General features: G+C 37.2%; 1 protein-coding gene across 3 annotated transcripts in view; it reads right to left on the reverse strand.

Moving 5' to 3' along the window:
• SLC25A13 (solute carrier family 25 member 13) overlaps window positions 1-21906 on the reverse strand; it is a 101426-nt gene that overhangs the window by 60600 nt on the left and 18920 nt on the right. For all 3 annotated transcript variants that reach the window (XM_027910804.1, XM_027910795.1, XM_027910788.1), the window contains 3 exons: window positions 17205-17258; window positions 12638-12780; window positions 5855-5970 (listed from right to left, as the gene is read on the reverse strand). In XM_027910804.1, the coding sequence (XP_027766605.1) occupies window positions 5855-5970; window positions 12638-12780; window positions 17205-17258 (313 nt within the window). The remainder of the gene's footprint in view (window positions 1-5854; window positions 5971-12637; window positions 12781-17204; window positions 17259-21906) is intronic.

Raw genomic sequence — 21906 nt, forward strand, 5'->3', positions numbered from 1 at the left:
CATGGCATATCCATACAGCATCAAATTTCACTTGGCCCTGATTTTTGACTGAGACATGTGTGCACTTCTATTACCTGTGTTAAACACTGCAAATACCACAAAAGACAAACAGACAAACAAATAAACAAAAAACCAGGCTCTTTCAAAAGTACCATCATCCTCATCATCCTTTTAAGAAAGTCATCCATAACTGGCTTACTTAAAAGGTTTTCAAAATTTTTCCACTTTCCTTACAAATATTTCTCCTCAAGCTGTGAAGATCCTTAATGTCAGTTCACTGGCAACAGCCTTACATTTCTTTATTACCTTTCCTGGCCTCCTTAGAAATGAACAACAAACTGCCAGCACCCAAAAAGCTCAAGTTTGAAAAGGACTAGGCCCCATGTGGGCATAAAAACTAAATTTACCCCTTTTGCTCTAATAATAATAATGAAAACACTAGACCACTTTCACCAAGGTAAACAGCACAACCTGGCTAACTGAAATAAAGGATCACTTCTATTTTCTCCATATAAGGTAGTTGGGGGACAATGCATGTGACATGCATGGAACAGCTGATGGAATGGGGTTTTCTTAACCTGGAAAAGAGTGGTCTAAAGGAGACCCTCATTGTTGTCTAAGCTACCCAACAGGAGAGCAAAGGGAAAACAGAGATACATAGTGGAAGAGGCAATGGATGCAAGCTGGAATATGGGCAATCCCAAATAAGCCTCAGGAAATTATTTTTCCACTATAATAGTGGTCAAACACTGGAAGATGTTTGCTCATGGTGGCTGCAGTCTCCATCCCCAAAGATATATAAAACCTTGATTATATGTTGCTCCCAGAGCAACCTGGTCTTGATGATGCTGCAAGGGTTTAAACCAGATGGCTGTCACAGTCTCTTCCAACCTGAATTGTTTGATGATTCTATGATCATTCCCAATGAAACAACAGAACATAACCGATAACAAAGAACAAACTGAAACACTAAATTTCATTTATGGATGATTTAGAAAACTAAATTGCATTTTCTTGACCAAATGAAACCCAGCAGTGTAAAAGGACAAAGCTTCTCATAATACTTAGAACGACAGATTCATTTTGTATCTAAACAGGCTCTATTTTACTTAGGATGCCTGCATCAAAGTCTGTCTGGTTATATTACATTAGTTATATAAGATTAAAAGAAAAAAAATAAAATAAAAACTTGCCAAGTTGACATATGTCTAGAAATGAAATTCTCCAAAAATAGTCAGAGAAGATTTCAAAAAGCATTTTGAAGAAAACAAATATACTAACGAGTCTACTTTACATCCTCTTGTAATTAAAACTGGCAATTATTTGTGCAAAATCCAGTACAAATAACAAAAAAATCCAGAGTCTTAATAGATTTTGCATTTGTAGTATTGCCATTGGAATCATCATATCTAGGCAGCTACCATTTATAAACTAACACATTTCACTGTACAGGTGAAGCTGTGATGTGTAAGCTAACACGTCACTAGCTACAAATGGTTTCTAAGCAATATGAACTAGCACGGGAAATTTCACTAATAAATACTAAATATTGCAGTTTTTCAAGTGATCAAAGCTTAACAGCCCCAGCAATTTATTTTGTTGGTTCAGATTTTGCTTTTCCTTGCTTTACATGGTATTGCCTGTAGCATGCTGGGCATCAGTAAGCAAGGTGCTGTGCAAGAAATAAAAGAATTTCAGATTCTATGAGAAGAACCAAGTCATATCAGCAATTACAGTGCAAAGCACAAAATAAATTACCCTCTGTAACAAAAGCAAGAGCTGCCTCACACAATCTGAACCTAATTCTTTGGTCATGAAAGCAATTATGAAACTCCTGTAATAAGTCTTGCATATTGAAAAAGTATCAGAGCATTATCATAGAGGAAAAAACTCTGAAGCTCTTCACAATAGCTGTGTAGCTATTTAAACCTCTGTTAAGAGCTAGTCCTTTTAGAGAGTTTACAAACAAGTATTCAGACAATTCAAGAATCAGATAAGCAAACAAGAATGCTTAGTAAGATGTACCCTTAATAATAATAATAGATAATGTGTTTATCTAAGAACTGTACTGATATAATTAATAACAGAAGCAGAGACCCACAATAGCTGCTGCCTGCATGTCAATAAAGTCTTGTTTAGAGACAAAAGCAGAATACATTGCTCAATCCTGCAGTTGTTATGCTTAACAAACAAAAACTTGGGGTTTGTGTCTTTTTTTGTGTTTTTGCTGGGTTTGAGGGGGTTTGTTATAGTTTGTTGGTTTTTTTTTTTAATTCTACAGAATTGTAGAATTAAACTGACATTCTACAGCATACTCATATTTCTCAAAGCAGCACAGCACCAGCATCCATTTCGAAACAGCTTCAAATTGAATTAAAAGACCTTTAAAAAAGAAAACCAAAACCATAAAATCACATACTATACCACAGCTACATTTCACTAAGATTAAGAGCAAGAATGTCTGGCGGGAAATTCTACTTTAAAACAAATGAGAATTAAAATCTCCAAAGCCAGATTCACAATGGTTAGCAGCACAACTCAGGCAACCATATCTCTTTTTGCTTCCTTTCTCTGTGAGCAAAACCACTATGGACAACACTTACTTTGCCCTTCACTAGGGCTGTGAGAATTGATATCAAATAAGAAAAGTTCCAGTTTGTGGATATCACTGCTATGGTATTCATTGCTCAGAACTGTTAGGTCCCATCTTTTCATTTACCCATCCAAAATTAAAGATGAAGCTTACAATGAGCTAGTTTTTAAACACTGACATTTTTACCCAACCATCTTGCCTTTTTTTAAATGCCATCTAGTAAAGAATTTCAAAGGGCTCTGCTTCTTTAATGAGGCATTAAAATACAGTCATACGACAAAAAAGCAACTCTAAAGTCTCTTAAACCCCTGGACTTACATTATCAGCTTTTATGTGCCTGTCAACACTCAACAGCAAGAAGCAATGGTTTGCTCTTTGCCTCGAATTTAAAAGCCAGCTAAACTTCCTCTCACTTTCCTGCTGAGAGCTTTAACTCCTTGCAAACTGTCAAAGCTTTGACACTTCAGCAGCAGGTAAATCTAAGACATGATGCAACAGCCAGGTGTACTTTCAGTCAGGCACCGGCCACTAATTTACTAGTGGCTATTTAATTCACCACAAAAACCAATAAACTAGAAATACTTTCCCCCACTCCTCTGCATACCCATATTGCTTGCAGATCAGCCCTTTTAAATAGATATTAGCCCTGTCAAAGAACTAGGCACAGTTAACTTTCAACTTGAAAGAAGTGAAACATTTAAAATTGAAGAGATATAACGTATGGCTAAAATGCAAATGCATTTCCAATCCAGAAGCTAACATAATAGTGCAGCATTTTTCAAGAAAAGTATGTGCAAAGTGTTAAATACTGGAACTCCTTTAACCAGAAAATTTCTCTGAATATCCACAGCCTGGATGTGGCATTCAGTGTAAAAGTTCATTGACATAAAGCCCATTATTAATTCATTTTACAAAGGTGCCAAGCTAAGTGCAGCTGTGGAAGAACAAGATTTGAACAATTTGCTTAGTAGAAAATGTGAATTTCACAGCTGAGAAGCCCTATATTCTGTTTGGTATAAGCTAAAATATTTACACCATTATTTTACTGTACAGAAAAACAATGACTGCACAGATAAGCCATGCTTTCTTTACCAAAAAAAAAAAAAAAGAGATACAGACTTAAAATGAGACCCTTGAGATACTACACTTAGCAGCAGTATACTGAAAAATGATCCTTTCCCTTTTCTTCTGTTCTTTTCACACTGTAATTCCACAGTATACAAAACCTCTATTTAAGTCTCCTAACCTTGATAAGGACTTGATCCCACTCTCATTCAAGTGAATGGGAAAAGATCTCATAATTAACTTCAAAGATGCATGACTAAGGCACTGAGTGCCAAAGCTACAGGACAGTATTTTAATAATTTATTTATGAAAATATTAGGGTTTTTTTAATTATACTATTTTTTTAATTTTCAAAAAGCTTTTTTTTTTTCTTGTGATAGGAAAAAAGATAGCTTTGTCTAAAGATCAACTATTTCTGCTGAGAATGCACAACCCTGAGACAGCTCTCCCACCTTCCTCACTCCAGGCATTTGCTGAGGTGGTAGCCACAAGGTACTATACAGAAGTTACAAATACATTTATGCTTTCAAAGGGGAAGATGAAGGAATTGAAAGAAAGCTATCTGAGGTTCTGCCAATGTTGGCTTGTCTCCTTTTTCAAATACCTTAAATACAGCCTGGCATGGGATTTTCTCTCATCACTAGAAGGACTTCAAATGTCAAACAAATCCTTTGACTCACTGGGTCAAACCCCAAGGGAAGCACTTGACAGCAGGAAATATATGAACAAGAATGCCAAGAGTTAAAAAGTTAAGTCGGGCTGATTCAGCAGTCAGATCAAATGACTACAGTTCTTCTGAGATTATTAATGAGTACTGCAAACAACCAGAGGCTCTGACGCAGACAAGAACCTGCACATCACAGGCATTCCAGGAACCCTAGCTTGTCTTCTCTGGAACAAAACCTTAGCAAAATGCACACTCCCTCCTGCTTTAAAAGCATGGCATCTCTCACTGCCTCTCTGTCCACATATACAAGACTGTAGGGCACAAAATACTTCCTTCATCAAGGTCATGATCTGCAGAAATTTTTCCTGAAATTCTTGCATATCTTTTAGCATCTGTGGTAGCTTTTAAAACATTGCACACAAAAAGTCTGTCTTTCACAATCTCAATAGACAACCAAAATAATGAAAAAACAAAACAGACACAAGAAGAGACAGCAAGTCTCACCTGCTGCAACTTCAAATACAGATTTTTTGAGACAGTGGAATGAATACAATGATGCCTCAAGCAATGGTAACAGAACCTTGTTAGTTCAAATGGAAAGGGAAGGACTTTTTTAACTGAGCATAAAACATGGGTGGGGAATACTGGGAAAAGACAATGGATGTGTAAACCATACATTTCAAAAAGACAGAGTCAATCCATCTGATTTTCATTTTACTTAAAACTGTTTAATAACCAATTAATAAAACTTGATACATAGGGATAACCACGTCCAAATGTAGACTAGAAATAGCAATTTTATACAGTATAGGTACTTAACAAAAAAATCGCCCATACTTTTTGAAGAGCAAACTCAATAGCAGAAGTTATTACAAACCGCTAATTTCTGATTTTCCAGATAGAATGGCAAGTGGTAGATATTCCTACAGATATCAAAAGCCGTTTCTAGGTTATCTAGAAATAAACAATCTCCCTAATAAAGTTTATAAGTGGCCTATTTTTTATGTTATCAGTGCAAACACCACATTTCCAATGCAAGTTGAATTGGGGGGGGAGGGGTTTGAGCAGCAAGGGGACATGTAATAAAGAAATTATTACTGTAAAATCTCACAGAATAAAGTTTTAAGCCTTAAAATTCAGCCATCTTGAAATATAGCCAATTTAAACAAAAAATAATTCAGGATAATTTCAGACCCAACATTCACCCAAGTCTTCTGGAAACTTTCCTGTGGTTTTACAATCATTTCCTATAGTCACCTTTCATTGCTCTTCTGAAGACCTGCACAAGCATGTTGGGGAAGAGAAAAAGAAAAGTGACCAGGTCTCCAGAGTAAACCATGATGATTACCATGACCTTGGCTTCATACTGTGCACACATAAATGATTAAAAGAATTCAGACATAAAACTGCTTGGCACTAGTGTAGTTCCACTGCCAATCACTGCATCTCCTACAGTAAATAGAAGGTGAAATAGTTTGGCATAGGTATGGATTTTTACATTAGGAATGTATATTTAAGAACAGTCTTACCAAAAGTAACTTCTCCTTTTCCAGTCTTGTCAAACAGCTGAAAGGCTACTATGAACAATGCATCTGGAGCACACAGGACTGATTCAAATGCCACAAACTCTTGAAAGGATATCAACCTAAGAGATGAAGTAAAAAGCAAGAGCTATGAAACCACTTGCTTGCAGAATACTGAAATACAACATAACGTACATTATACAAAAGAAATAAGATCACAAAGTGTGTAAAAAATGTTATCAATCGGGATTAAAATGTAACCTAAAATGCCCTCTCCTCAAGGAGGTCTGCATATCACTAGACAGAAATGTCTGTTAGACAAGGAACTATTACTTTCAGCAAGTCACAACAAAACACAAAATAAGCAAAACACTCAGTGTGGCTACTCACCTCAGCTTTAATGTCTAACTGAACTGCCCTCTGGGGGAGCCTACCTCTCTCCACTGCTAAGACAGAGGTAATCAAGACATGAGTAACTTCCCTCAAGACTCAGTACTTAGGGCTTTCAGAAAGCAAATCCATTCAAGATCTACATGCTGCCACTCACTTCAGAAGCAACCGATCAGAATACGTTATCTGTTTGCTAGCAACTTATTAGTCATCCATCACAGCCCTCCAGTCCTGCGTGTTGAATCATTAATTTCAAGTAGTAGTCTGCATGTTCTTCTTTAGCCCAAGAGCAGTTTATTCAAATTCATCATTACAGTCAGGTTCCCTGTATGCAAGCGCAGTAGCAGAGCACAGATAAAAGCAGAGATGCCCTTCCTTAAGTTAGTTCATAAGCAGAAATACTTAATTAGACAACCTGGCATTGTCTCCAGCAGTAGATTTGAAACAGCAAAGACCTTGAGCTGTTCTAATTTCCTTGGGTCACACCCAAGAGTTCAAACGGAGATCAGACTCCTACTCTTAAAGAGGCAAAGGCCAACCGTTCTTCTGTTTTGCTACTTCTTTAATGTCTAGGTTGTACAGTTAAAAATCATCTTCAAATGTGTGCTGGCAGTCTGGGAGACTTAAGATTAGCCTCTCTCAGGCTGCTGTATGTCAGTGTAGCCAGCGTGTAGCTTTAATGGGTTCACATGGCAGCACCTGGAGAACAAAGATTTATTTCTGAGAAGCACAAAATTTAGTGTACCAAATGTCAATAAACACACACAAAAAAACATTTTTTAAAAAATTCTATTAGAAACTAACTGTCTAATAGAAACTGATAGTTTCTATTAGAAACTATCCTTAGGACTTTGACTCAAAACAATACTGCAGCCAGTTAAATGAAAACTTATACTCAGTGTGCAATGCAGTAACAGTGAAGAACTGAGTGCTTCAACAGGTTGCAAAAGACATTCATTCCAAGTTATGATGACCCATGACTATACAGCAATTTCCAGTCACCCTGTCTTAAAGGAATTAATTTCAAGTCACACAGAAGTGTGCTTGCTGCATGTCAGCAGCCAAATATGCACTGGGTAAGAGAAGCTGACTTCCATGAGGAACGTAAAAACATGAGAAGATGAACAAAAGAGGACATTTTTTTAAAAGCACAGCACAGAGAAGGTCTAAAAGCTGTTCTACATTACCTCCCTCAATATATATGCAATAAACAAAAGTAAAAGAAATGTAGAGTATGACACAATTTAACAATTATCTCTGAGAACTTGCCACCGTAGGTTATTATGTAGTGTGAGAAGTAAATAAAAAGAAACCTCCTCAGGTACTCTTAAGATTAAGCTCACAATTGATGATGCCAGCAAACACATAAGCACACCTTAGGCTTTACTGGCAAAGAAGCGAGTGAGTTATTACATATGCATATTTTAGCACAGGGGAAGCCATCGAGTAGCTTACTTTAAACTCCTCGGGAGCTCTCAGTACTCCTCACTGTTAGACACAGAATACACAGATACTCAGCCCTTAAAAGGAAGAAAACTTCCATCTTTTCTAAACCAAAAGAATTTTTTTCAAAAGTAACATTTCATTCAATTTTAATCCAATATATCACAACCTATGCGCAAATACGCATTTACACATATTTACTGTTACAATGTGACTTACCGTCTACAAAGGGCCATTATTATTCATTTTTATTGACTACATACCTGACAGAACAGTAAACAGATGCAAAGCACTGAGTTCTGTCCCAAAGATTATAATGCACACACAGAGAAAGAACAGAACAGACAGCAGGTGACAAGAATCTAGAACAGGATTGTTTAGAATTATAAATGTCAAATCTTTGCCAACACCATTACAGTAAAGCCTTTTTCTGTGTGAAACAACAACTAGCACATGTCCCTACCAGGGGATCCCAATACAGTGATGAGATCACAGAAAAGAGATACACTACTTATACCAGTAGAATCCCACCATCATGCTAAGAACATATTCTATGCTACTAGGCCTGGATTTGATTAAAACTCAATGTATTAACACTGCTACAAGATTTTATACTGGTAGAAGCACTCTTTTTCAGTACTTGGAAGCAATAATCCCCATATCAAGTCACAGATAGATGCCTAAAATAACTCTTTATCCATTTTTTAAAAGAGTTATTCACAGTACCAGGAAGATTAAAAGTGTACAAATTGTGTGGCTCTAGCCAGACTGTTAAAGAAGAGACATTAATATCTGCTGTGCCAGCTGAATTCAAATTAACCCAATTTTTACATGTTAATTAAACCAGCTATTTTCTTCTTATTGTATTTTTGCTCCCTAAGTAGACTAGCCTGCTAGTGATTCCCAACAGATCTATTCTAACAACGACGTATTCATTTACTTCTATTATGACCATACAATACAGTAACTGAGCAGTAATTTTTCACAGTCAATTACACGTGTGATTCTTAATGCTTAAAGATGCTGAAATAATGTGTACTACATAGCCATATGCTCACTTCTCTATACTGCACAAGGGTAGTTGCCTGGGTAACACATTTTCTCTCTAGTTTAGCATCACCCTTTTGGGTTTACCATAGCCCTTCACTGAATAACATTAGGTGTCATTAAACAGCACATATTAACATGGACTTCAATATACTACTTAAGAGTTATTTTATCTACCTAAACAAGTACTCATTTATGTTACAAAAGCAGAGAAAAACCCAGTGATTTTAACAGCACAAAGAGAGGAAGCTGAAATGTTTATGAAATTTTATTTCAGTTTTGAGGATATTCTACCCAAATGGTCAAAGTCTTCCTTCACTTTCTCACTATCAGTGTCAATACTGCATGATTTATTCAGGAAGGCTCATATCTTGAAATTTTAAAAGCATCTACACACAAGAGCTACAGTCCAAACACAACAACTGGGTATGGTACAGCAAACCCACTATTTAATGCTCTCTCCTTTCTTCCATGCTGCTTCTTTTGATGCTCACACCCATGACATCTGGACACCACATAGACATGATGCACTGCCATCAGAGAAAGTCTGTATATAGCCATGCAAAGAAAAAAAGCCATTACCCACTGTAATAATACATACAAATGCAATGGTGAAGAGATTTCTTCAGAAATCAATGCATATGTTTTTACTGTATCAGCAATTTAAACACGGTAACATAATGTGACACAAATTGAAGCTACATCTATTATTTTACACTGCAAACTAGGTAAACTAAGTATAGTGCAAATTGGTGCATTAGAGGATAAATTTATACCCAATAATAATGGAAATGCTGGCATTTCCAAGTGTTATTTTTGAATACTTTGTCCTTTCTAAAAATAAAGCAATGGTATTTCTCAGTAAAGTGTTAGTTACTACAGTCCAAACAGAGACATGCAGTAAATACTTATTTTGTTAGAAAGATGTTTAAAAGTAAAACAAAAAATTGAAAAACAATGTTACAGTAGGCAGGATGGAAAATGCCTGGCCTGCTGCTGATGGGCCTTGAGAAAGCCACTATATTCTGGGTGAATTCCTGATCCAGTTGAAGCCAAATAAAGCATATTTTTTAACTAAGATTAGCAATGAGAGGCTTTAGGCCAGGAACCAGTCAAGGCTATTCAGTTTGTTCCATACGAACAACAACCATGCAATATAACATTTAAAAAAACTCTGTTATTATCAATCAACTACTTTGAAAGGTTCGTCTGGCCATCGGCAAGGCAACTATTTCCTTCTATTAGAGGAAACCTTAAAAACATGCCTCCAGAAGAGAACAGCAGGAAAGCCTACCTCCAAATAAACCTCTGCCCTGACTGAAGATGGAGGCAAAACTTGCTCCCATGGCAACAGATATTCACTGAATTACAGAATATGCTTTAAGAGGTCTTGTACCTTTGTCACAACAACAGCAGCTCCTGCAGACATCCTCAAATCCTTAATCTCTGGCAATGCAGGAATTGTGCTAAAGCTACATGAGATTTTGTCTACAATACACTGTGGGATTGTATGTAAGAGCTGCTGTTCTTTCCACTCTACACTCAGAACTTCTTCAGCTATGGGGTAAGCAATTCTTTGCCTATTTATATGCTCTGCTCATGAGTCAGAAGCTGTTGAGCTGTCTGTCTTTCACCCATGCGACTTACCAAGTTTAGTATTTCACAGTGATTACACTTGGTACCTATACCTACCTTCTTACCAAAACCATAAGAAATTGAAAAGTATTCTAAAGAGTGAGAGGAACAGCCCTTGTGATCGTGGCTCAGACCCTTTTAGTGACAAGCAGTCACACTCACCAGTCATGAACAACAGCTGCTTCTTCAGAGCAAACCAGGGATACAAGACAGTGGATAAAATGCTTCTAGAAATATCCTAGCAGTATTCTCAGAACTGAACTACTTTTAGCCACTAACACTGTAAAAAAATTAACTTGTCATTGCTCTTGCAAGATACCTTCTATTTTATAATAGAAATAAAGCTAAATTACTGAACATACTCTCATGACCTTAAATACATGTAAGTCTCTGAACACTGACAAGCCTTTTAAAAACAAACACTAACAAAAGCAGTTTTGGGCTTCACTTTAAAAACTGGGAGCTCTGGTCTGCCAAGTTGGAAAGTATTCAAAAGAAGAAGACCAATAGGTCCTGTTTCCACCTCTAGGAGATTTCATGCCAGGAACCAAAAAGCAACTGGCCCTTGGCTCAGATGATCACTCTGCCAATAACATTACACACCACAAGAACAAGCTGAAAAATGCTAGATTAGAGAGATGGACGCCAATCACTTTCTGAACTTTCTCCATTCTTTCACATATTAGTGTAGCAGCTAAATAAAAAGACAGCCTAAACACCAGAAGAGACTCTCCAAAGACACATTAGAAACATGCAGTCCCCTGTCACTGCACAGTGTGGATTACAGAAACAATCCTTGCCCATGGCAGAAAACAGCAATTAGAAGCCTCAATACTACACCACAAAACTCCCACAAGATCATGCCAAGTTATGAAATCCCAACTTGTCAACAAGTTCACATAGGCTAAAGTTTTACATTTTGTTCTTCCTGACACCAGCTTCTGTTTGTGAGGGATATCCAAATCACAAGGTATGGATTATGCTCTCAATCTTCTTATTACGAAACGGATTTGAAGCCATGTAATTTGGAAAATGACATTTTTGCAGGCATCAAACCAAGGGAAGAAATCCAAGAAATGCTTAACGTTTTCAGTCAAACATTACCTGAAGCCAGTGCTTTCTTGATGCCATCATTGTTACCAACATAACCTTTTACAGAATTCTTTTATGAGGGTAACAATCACCACACTAACTCATTTGCAAGGTTTAAGGTGCCAAGCTGCCAGATACATGAAACTGGCTGAGCAGAAAAGAGAGCACAGAAAGTACTGCAGAAGTTCTCAGTTATCCCTAAGAAGCCTGCGTTCTCTAGTCATACTTTATTTATCTCACATTTTACTCTCTGCAACCACTGATATGAGTCATGCCTGAAGTTTTCTGGTTTCTAAAAATGCCACAACTATACACTTTAAGTCCACAGCTAATTATTCTTAAGTTTCTCTAAGGATACTTTAAAGGGAGGGTTCAAAAAATGCATTCATATGGGTGAAGAGACAGCTTGCCTGGGCAAGTACCAAAAGCAAAAGCTAAGATTTCATTTAAGTAGGGAGAGGAAGATGGAGGGGTAGCTAATCTTGCCTATTGGCAAAGTCAGCCTTTCAAATGCAAACCATGTGCAACCAACTTCACTGCTGTCTTCTCAAGTCTGCAGTGACTCCCTAAATACCTTAAGTGCTCCTCCTCCCTCTTGAAGGAAAAAAACAGCAGCAAAAAAACCTTTAACAGAGCCATGGCAAAATAAAGCAGGGTAACTTTTTCTAGGATCTCTTCCTACACCAGCTAAACTTATTTTAGATTGCAATTTGGATGTGTTTGTGACAGATACATAAAGTAAACAGAGACAGAAAGACTCATGGAAGGAAAGAAAATCAGGAGTTGGGGAGCCAGCCAACAAACATGAAAGGTTCCATGAATTAAAAATACATAGTAGACAGAAAATGGTTTGCGCCACTAAATGGTAGGTGCAGTTGAAAACACTGTTTCTACTCTTGATACTTAAAAGATACTGTACTCCTTTATGTATCTGCAGGGGGGGAAGAGAAAAACAAAACAAAACTCCAGCACCCTTCAGGGATTAAACTTTATGGAAGAATGGTTTTGTATTTTATAAATGAACAAAGAAAAATAGAAAAATAAAAGTAAACCAATCAACTACAAAAAAACCAAAAACCAAAACAAAACAAAAAACCAAAACCAAGCACACACACAAAAAAGAACCCAAACAAAAAACCCCACCTAAACAAACAAAAACAAAGCCACAAAAAAAACACTTACCCATCTTTTGTCTGATCCACCACACCTGCAAGGAGCTGTACAGTGCTTGCATTAGGCAAACCATCTCCAATTATCTTCAGGTATCGTGTGACAAAGTCATGAGGAGACATGAAGAATTCTCCATTCTTCTCCACACTTGCATACTGTTAAATAAATAGAGTATTTAGTGACTCAATACATCCTTCTCTAGGCATTTATTACCACCACCCATGGTTTCCAGTCAGCAGGAGGCCCATGTTACAGCAGATGACAGTTCTGCTCCAAAGAACCTACAACCTAGACCCAAACAAGGTCTAGAAAAACAGGGAAATACTCAGGCAGCTGAAGACTTGGCTTCCTAGCCAAAGAATCACAAATATATGATTTTCTGGTTATCACATCAACAATTTCTCCATGGAAGACAAGAAATGCTCCAGTACTGAATACTTTTTTGGAAGTAGAACAAGAAGCACACACACATTTGCAAGCATTGTATGCGGCATCTCTGGCCCACTGAAACTCTGACATCAATAGGATAGTCTGGCATATCTTATTTATCTGAAATGACTCCTTTGTGTGGTCACTCTACTCCAGGATGAGAAGACAGGATTACAGCCGCGAAATGCCAGCGGAGCAAATGATCCCACAAGAGTGTCCACCTGGGGGTGCTGTTTTGAAGAACTCCACCTCACCACCTCCAGCCACAGCTGGTCCCTAAGGAAAGGAGAATCTACAGATACTCCTCTGTGGTTGCAGTGCTGAAAGGAAGCCAACGAATAGAATTTACAGAGAAATTTAAAGAAAACAAGAACAGTTCAGCACACTAAGAAAAAAGAAATGAGGTCTAACACCTTACCAAACACCGCTGGCATAAATTACTCCTGCTTTACACCACAGTTACTGGCATACTACTCCAGAAAACAGCTATTGACAGACTCAAGCATATTTACTCCAAAGGGAAAGCTTCAGTAACATATTACAAATAAAAGTAATACTAACACTTTTGAAGATAATATCTAAATAAATAAAATTCCCTTGGTTACCACCCCTACACTGATTCCTAGCTCATCCCCCAAATTTCAAAGCCCTCATTTTCTGCAAAAGGTTAAATTTGAAAACAACCCTAAAAATGTATTTCTAGTAAAGAAAAAGGATAAGGGCAATAACTAAAAGGAAAAAAATGAAGAGGCATTTGCAGAACCATGTGTTAGCTTTAAAGGAAACAGGTCTGTCTTGGGATAACAAATGTGCACTGAGAACAGGAAAGAAACTGCTAATTTCTCTTTTCTTTTTTTTTAAGGCAATGTAGGATGATAAACCATTGTTGCAGCTCCCCACAGAGCATTATCCACAGTAAAGTAATAAATAAATTAGATGCCTATTGCTATTTTGTAGTGTACTTCAAAGACATGTTTTCTTTCACATTACTATGGCTCTGCTAAGGGACGAAAACTGCCAGTTTTCATTTCTTACCAGTGCCTGCAGCATACCGTTATACCTGCTGTAGGCATATAACTCTCAGAGGGATGCCAAAGTGTAACAGTAAGTAGATTATTTTCTTCTAGTGCTATATAAATACCATTTTCAGGTACAACAATATCTTCAAGAAACAAGGCTTCAGAGATTCAAGCCCAAACAAAACATAACTTGCTTTGGCATCTATATATTGGTTAGCGCTTAAGGATTCCTGTTAAGACACTGTAACACAAGCTTTCTAGTTTCTACACTGCAAGGAATTTGGAATTGTATACTTTTAAAAGAACTAAAAGATCAATTGATTTCAATGTAATCATTTGCAGAAAGACAGAATCCTTCAGAATCCCAGCCTTAGAAACTTTTAACACAGCTGCTATTGAGAAACAAATCAAATAAGTCAGACAGCCCATGCTTCTATATTTCATTTTTTTCATCCAGGCTAACCCCCTGCTAGGGCACTCAATAACAGAAAACAGCACAAGGTTTCAGGTCCCCCTGTTTCTTACCATTGTGATTTACTCGAGTGTATTTGAAATCCAATCACGTACTCTATACTACCTATAGAAAATGACCTTGAAAAATGTCAGCTTGATCACTTTGACTAAAATCTAATCTCTTAGGGGCTATGGTAGAAGACTTAGAAAAAGTAGAGGTACTCCGGGAAATTATCATAACAAAAAGAAAAAAAAACATCAATTCTATTGGGTTTGGAGGAAAAACATTTAAAAATTGGTTCTTTACAATTTTATTTTTCCTCACTTTGGCAATTACACCCACAGAGAATTTTATATTACTATTGTATACAATAGCACTTAATGGCTTTTTGGTAACTTATTTACATACATTTTAGATAGTCAAGTAATAACAAGTTCAATCCCATTTAAAGTAAGATTTGCAAACATTTTATCAGGGGTTTGATATATGAAATATGCTAAAAGTTGACTGCAATCAACTGTATTTAAATGGATTGTTTCATACTTATTTCCACACTGTGGGTATCACTCCTTCATGGTGATCGTATTTTTTAATTCTTAATTAAAGTAGAAGTAATGGTTGTCCAGTTATCCTGTAAGTGAAGATCCCACTATCTGCAGAAGCAACTATATTGGCCTTACCACTTAAAATCATCTGAAGCAGCTTAATTAACACTCTGGCTATCATTTATCTGTAGAGCATGAAACAACATACTACATTCCCTCATCTTTTTTCATTCCCACTAGCAAGTGGCACAACAATACTGTATTACACTGAACAAAATATTTAGCTCGTATTTTATTACTCCACATTACTAAGACCCCCTCTTTTCAGTGAAAGGGGAAGCAGAAAAGGAAGAAAAATAAGCCAGAGGTGGTATTTAGCATGCTCAAGTAAGATCCATTCAATCCACCAAAACAGTAAGGTGCTACAACCTTCAGAAATGCCCACAGGCAGGTAGGAAACAATTTTCACACTATTCTCAGCAAACCAATTCCCCCACCCCCACCCCCACTCCAAATGAGCATCACCTCATATTGCAGAAGGGACCGGGCTGCTCTCTAGTGTGTTTATTTCTTCCCTCAATGCTACCGTCTTCTCAGGTCAGTGGTCTACTCCCTGTGTGTCTTTTCTGCTGCCCTGCTCCTGCTCTTTAAACATACATCTCTGTAAATCACATAACCCATTCTCTTTCAATAGTCTTTTTGCTCTCCTGACAGACAGAAGATTCCAGGACTTAATAAGTTAAATCATGGCTTTCTCAACTAAAAATCTGATTTCAGAGCTATAAATACTGACAGTATATGATAAAACTATAAATACTGGCAATATACATTTTGACACCTACACATATTGTTAAGAATAGCTCATAAGGGACAATGGAAAACATAGCGAGAAGTACATGGAGAGTGGGGCATGATACCGGAGAGAGTGAAGGTGGAGGGAAGAACTTGGAAATGTATGAGCTGTCTTAGGCACTCAACACCTTCATAAAAATAATTCAGATACAAGAGTTCCCTTCAGCACTGTGGCACCTACCTCGTATACATTATTCAGAACCACCTATTTCTGTAGTCTTTTTTTCATATCAGAATACCAAGCTAATACAGACACTGTACTAATAAATCTTAGGAAGGCTAGGAATAGAATTCAAACTGGCCTTGAACACTTCTAGGGATGGGGCATCCACAACTTCTCTGGGCAACCTGTTCTAGGGTATCATCACCCTCACAGTAAGAGTTTCTTCCTAAGATCTAATCTAAACCTACTCTACTTCTGTTTAAAGTTATTCCCCCTCGTTCTCTCACTACACATCCTTGTAAAATGGCACTCTCTCCATTACTTGCATGTGCCCTTCAGGTACTGGAAGGGCGCAGTAAGGTCTCCCTGGAGTCTCCTCCAGGTTGAACGATCGGTCTGTCTTCATAGGAGAGCTGCTCCAACCCTCTGAGCATCTTTGTGACCCTGCTCTGGACTCACATCAACAGGTTCATATCCTTCTTATGTTGGAGGCCCCAGAGCTGGATGCAGTGCTCCAGGTGGGGTCTCACAGGAATGGAGTAGAGTTGGACAATCACCTCCCAATTTCCAGCAAAATACTAAAGCACACTTTCCTCAAGTACACAAGCAAGTACATGAGTAATTTCTTTACTTGCATACTTGTACAACAGGCCAACACAGAAAGAACTTTAGTTATGTAATAAATACGGCCAGCACTTCACAAGGGGATCTTCCCAATACTTCTACAAATTAGAGAAGCAGAGATAAGCCTAAAGAAAGAAAGGAAACAAGGACAGAAGAAGAAAGTTTACCAAATGGTCTAACAGCAAGGAGTCTACATGAACATTTTTCCATGTGTAGGAACAATACTGAAACTCCCACCACATTCTCTGAACAATGAGCGTTTTTTCTAAGATAGCAATACTTCTTCTGAGTCAATACAATAATCACTCAGGAGTGTATGTGGCTTCTTGGTGAGTATTGTTCAATTCTGATAATGGTATTTAAGTCTAACATGGTAATAATACAGTGAATGATTAACGGTTGAAAAAAATATCAAGAGTTGTATGCTGCAATAATGGAGCAAAAGATAAGAAAAATTTAAGCAGAAAGAGTAAAATATTTACTTTACACATACCTTCAAAAATATTGTTTTCAACTCAGCTGGATCAGCTCTCTTGGTTAGAGCTACCTACAAGTAAATACAATTACATTAATATGCATAATTTATATAAAAGATGTCAAAGTGTCATTTAAAAAGAACTCAAACAACAGAATGAGTGAGAAAAATAAATGTTCACCTTACATAAATTAGGTACTGCTTTAGCTGGCCACACTCATTTTATTAATTTCACACTTATATAAAGATATTCAGGATTTTTGTTCTGCTTTCCTTATGCAATCCTGCAATCCTTAAACAAGCACACATTAACAAGTCATAAAGACATTCAAGGATCAAATCTTTACAACATACCTCTCTGCTGGGATTCAGCATTACACCATCTTTACCATATGGATTTTTACACTTCTAGCACCTTTCACCTAAGGATTTCAGAGTACCATACACAGCCCACAGCTGATAAACGGCAAGAATAAAATACTCTTATAAACTTTTCCAAGAAAGCAGCTCCATAAAAGACTGAATTTCAATGTAATAATTTGGTTTATTACTTCAAATATTTTAAATTTACAGTGTAGATTTTTCTGATGAGGTGAATTCAGAAAACAGAGTATCTGGATTTTGTGCAGATCAGAAAACTAGCCAGTTCCAACTAAAATCTGAGTTACATTTCCACACAAACCCAAAGTAATTAGACTTTTTTTTTCCCAAAACTCTGAATCAAAAAATATTCAACTCACTATGGAGTAAGTCCATCAGTATTATCATGGTTGACATATCATATAATCCATTTGCTGCTTTTGGTAGTAAGTGGATTCATCCCCTCAGTCTGTGCCTGCTATAGAGCTTCCCTTTCCTTCTTCAGGATACTTTGATAAAACCTTGCTTGTCAACATAATAACCATCACCGGATAAGTCAGTACAGAACATCAATCTATTTCTAATAAAAAATAAATTACTTTGTAAGCAGACCTGGATTTTCAAAAAACTTGGGAAAACATCTCTGTAATGGGGAAAAAACAGCCAAAGGGCAAGACATAAAATCTTACCCTCACCTAAGAATTAGACATCAGAAACATTTTCAGTAAAACACTATCTCCCTTCCTGACTCTGACTTAAGAGAAATGTAGACCATAAAGGCAAATGTGACCGCGAGTGCATTTTTAGTGTCAGTCTGTACAACAGCATTTACATCCTCACATGTATATTTAATAAAGAATCTTTAGTAAGCTTTTCCTCACTCTAAATGCCTTATTTAAAAATCAAAGAAAAAGACAACAATAAAGTCCCAAGACCACCAAAACCCAGAGTATTTTTTTAAAAAAGTGTGATTAAAATTTCTTATAAAATTTTAGAGGGTTTTTTTAAAAGGGAAAAACCACACCTGAAGTTATGCTAGGACTCAACTGACAAAGTCCACAGCTGGAGTCCCAATTCTGTGCTTGCACAGAAGTCTGCGTGAAAGCACTTGCAAAAAATCAAAGTGTAATTGTGAAGTTGGGAATATAAAAATGTGTATTTTCTAAAGTGCAAGCTGTCTTAGATATAATCACTGTAAGCAAAGATTTTATTTAACTCCATTTGTAAAAATCTGTTAGTCTAGAGCAATTGGGAATTTTGCGGAAAGAAAAAATAAACATCTCTATACTGCTTGAGTCCAGAATCTTGCCATAGTATAGGCAAACAAATGACACTTCAAACACTTATGACCATTAAACATAAATCAGTATCACACTTCATCTGCCTTAAAGTTCAAATTTTATACTGTCACAGAAATCTAAGCCTAAAGAATCCAGGAGTGAAAGAAAAACAAAGGAAAAAGTACATGCTGATAGCTGACCTTACACTCATTTTCCTTTGACATTAACAATCTTGAGAAACTTGGGAGATGTGCTCACATCTGGCAGCCCAGTTGTCATTTTTCAGCCCCCTTTTGATTATTGGGGAATTTGGGTGGTATTTTTTTACACTTAGTTTCTTCAAACCATAAGCTGAAGTTGGCTGGGTCAATAAATACACAGAAGCACTGTAGACTGGCAGTTCAACACTGGCTGCAGACCATGGCTTTCCTCCATTTCCCACAGTCTACTTCCACATTCTTCCATTTCCCAGCAAACAGGAGAGGAAAGGCATGGTTAACACCATGTTAATTGGTACATCAATGTGTCATCCACCAACATCCATTTTGAAAAGTGTATCTGACCCCAGTTAAGGAAAAGAGCCTCTATTAAGTTACATTAGAGCTTCAGGAGGACTGATGCTAATGCAGCCATACCAGTGCTAAGAGAAGTATTTAATTCAGCTTTTCATCCATACCCAGCTATGGGCAAGGCTGAAGCTGCACGCACAGACACAAAAACTGATCCTGATGACAGTTGTTACTAGCAGATTTCCACTTTGGAAAAGGTCAAAATATCACTTTCCATACCATTCTGTAAATTGTTCCCAGTTATGTCAGCAGCTGAAGGTGGGCTAAGTAACCTGATGCCAACAGGACTGCAAGCCGACAGGTAGCATGCCTGATGAAAAGCGACCCACAGACAAAAGCTGCTTCTCTTCCAGTCAACTCAGGTAATATTTACTGACTCTCACATAACAGGGCTTAGGTAATGTGTTTTGTTACTGGAAAGATTTCTCCATTTTACTTCATCTTCTCTCCACAAAGATAAAACCAGCTATGAAGTGGCAGGCCTAACATCTCTCTAGTTGCATGAGGAGGCATTTGATAAAGCAGATCTGAGGGAAATAATGTTTGTTACTGCTCTTTACAAGGAAGTTCTGTGTAATAGACACTAACACTTAAAACAGCAACTTTATTAAGTGAGGTTCACTGAAGAAAGCTCTTCAACAAGCAACATCTATCATTAAAAAAAAACCTAGGAGACAACAGGGAGTACAGAAACTAAAGTGCAGGATTATAACCAAGTTAGAACATTCTACAGGAAAGACTGGGATAATGTACAGAAAATGTTAGTGGGGACTTTTATTCCTAAGGTAGACACCTGAAGGTCTTTACCAACATACTATGTGTACGTGTGGTATAATGTGTATAAAGAACCAGACAAAATAGGCAATATAAGAATTGAACTTAAAAATGCTGAATCTCTCCCATTAGCAGTAACATTCAGTAAAGGGAGTCACAGGGTTCACAGAGAAAGAGAAAGCTCTGTGAGATACAGTAATGCACAGACTGAATTGCATGTTGGAACTCTTCATATCCTTGGACTTCCTTGCACCTTGATCTTAATTTTCTCCAGCAGATCTCTTTTCTCCTCATTGACTTAGGCTCAGTTTACACAGACATGCATTTTCAGTCTCACTTCCATAATCAAAACCAAAAATTTTCCCAGAAAAATATAACTGCACAACAACACAAGAAAACAGAATCCACTGAGAATCAAAGAAAACTGTATTACATTTCCAATCAACTGTATTTATATATTTGTCATTCATAAGGTAGAAGAAACAGGTTGTCAAAGAGTATATGACATCAAAAGACACAAAGGACTAATAAAGTAGCGAGTGTGTTACACCCAGTAAGGAACAACAACACGGATGGGCAAGAGAGGAAAAGGGCAGTAGGAAAACCAGCATTAATGGCAATATAGCAATAACCTGATGGTAAAAATATAACATTCAACCTTCTCACCATTATGGCAAAGATAACTTTAGTAGCCACAATTTGGAGAGAGTCAAAAGGTGACTGGGATCCAGGAATACTTGGAATAGCTACAATATTACAGAAAGTTTATTGAGACAACAGCAAGTCCTAACAAAAGATAAAGAGATCAACATCTCTTACATTGTTCCTTTCTCTTGGTTTAATCCGAATAGAATTCAAGTTGAAGGAGAAAGTTAATGGAGGCAAATATGTCCCACTCCAACTCCTTATCTTTAAAACCTCCTGACATCAAGCAGGTAAGATGATGGAGAGCAGTCCTTCTCCAAGCAGAGAGACAGAGCTGTGGCAGCGCTGCCTTGCTGGTGGACAGTGGTGAGCTCAGTCTGTTTAGTTCTAGAGAACATCATCTATAGGCACATACAGAGATGTCTGATGAAAAGCCCAACAAGTAATCACAAGCTCTAGCAGCCCATGTTGAAATAAGGATTATTTTTCTGAAGTTCATTCATTCTTAAACACAACTAAAGAACACAATGTATTTCACACCACTAAAAGACCACAAATCAAGATTGAAACCTCATGTCTTTTAGAGGTGTTCTTTAGATTTATCACAAGTTATTGAGTCCACCTGGAAGATTCAAATGCATGTGGCCCAGTTCATGTAAGAGGTCACATTAGATAGTCATAATGTTTCCTTCTGGCTACAAGTATACATATACACTTCACCTGTGCAGCTCCAAAGGAGATCAAACCAGGGTTTGACCTTACCTTTTTGTTTAAATGCATGACTGGAATACTGGAAACCAGTTAAAGTGCGGTTCCTGGCCAAGTTTGAATTCAGACCAGAAACCTACTAATACTGTTTAAGAATTATGCTAAAACAACACTCCAGTTTTTAATTCAGTACAACTAACTAGCTTGCTTAGATGAAAATCACCTTTCTTCCATACTTGCACTAATACTACCACAGACATACATAATCATTTTTCTAACCTAATAAGTCCCCTTCGTCACTTTTCATCATCACACCCACATCCGAGGTTACAAGTGTTCTCCATCAACATCTGTCCAGGGCACTGTCCTCTGTTTCAGCTTCCC

Source organism: Empidonax traillii, unplaced genomic scaffold (genome assembly GCF_003031625.1).
Source record: "Empidonax traillii isolate 1590-97213 ecotype Southwest subspecies unplaced genomic scaffold, ASM303162v1 scaffold30:size3273891, whole genome shotgun sequence".
NCBI lineage: Eukaryota > Metazoa > Chordata > Aves > Passeriformes > Tyrannidae > Empidonax > Empidonax traillii.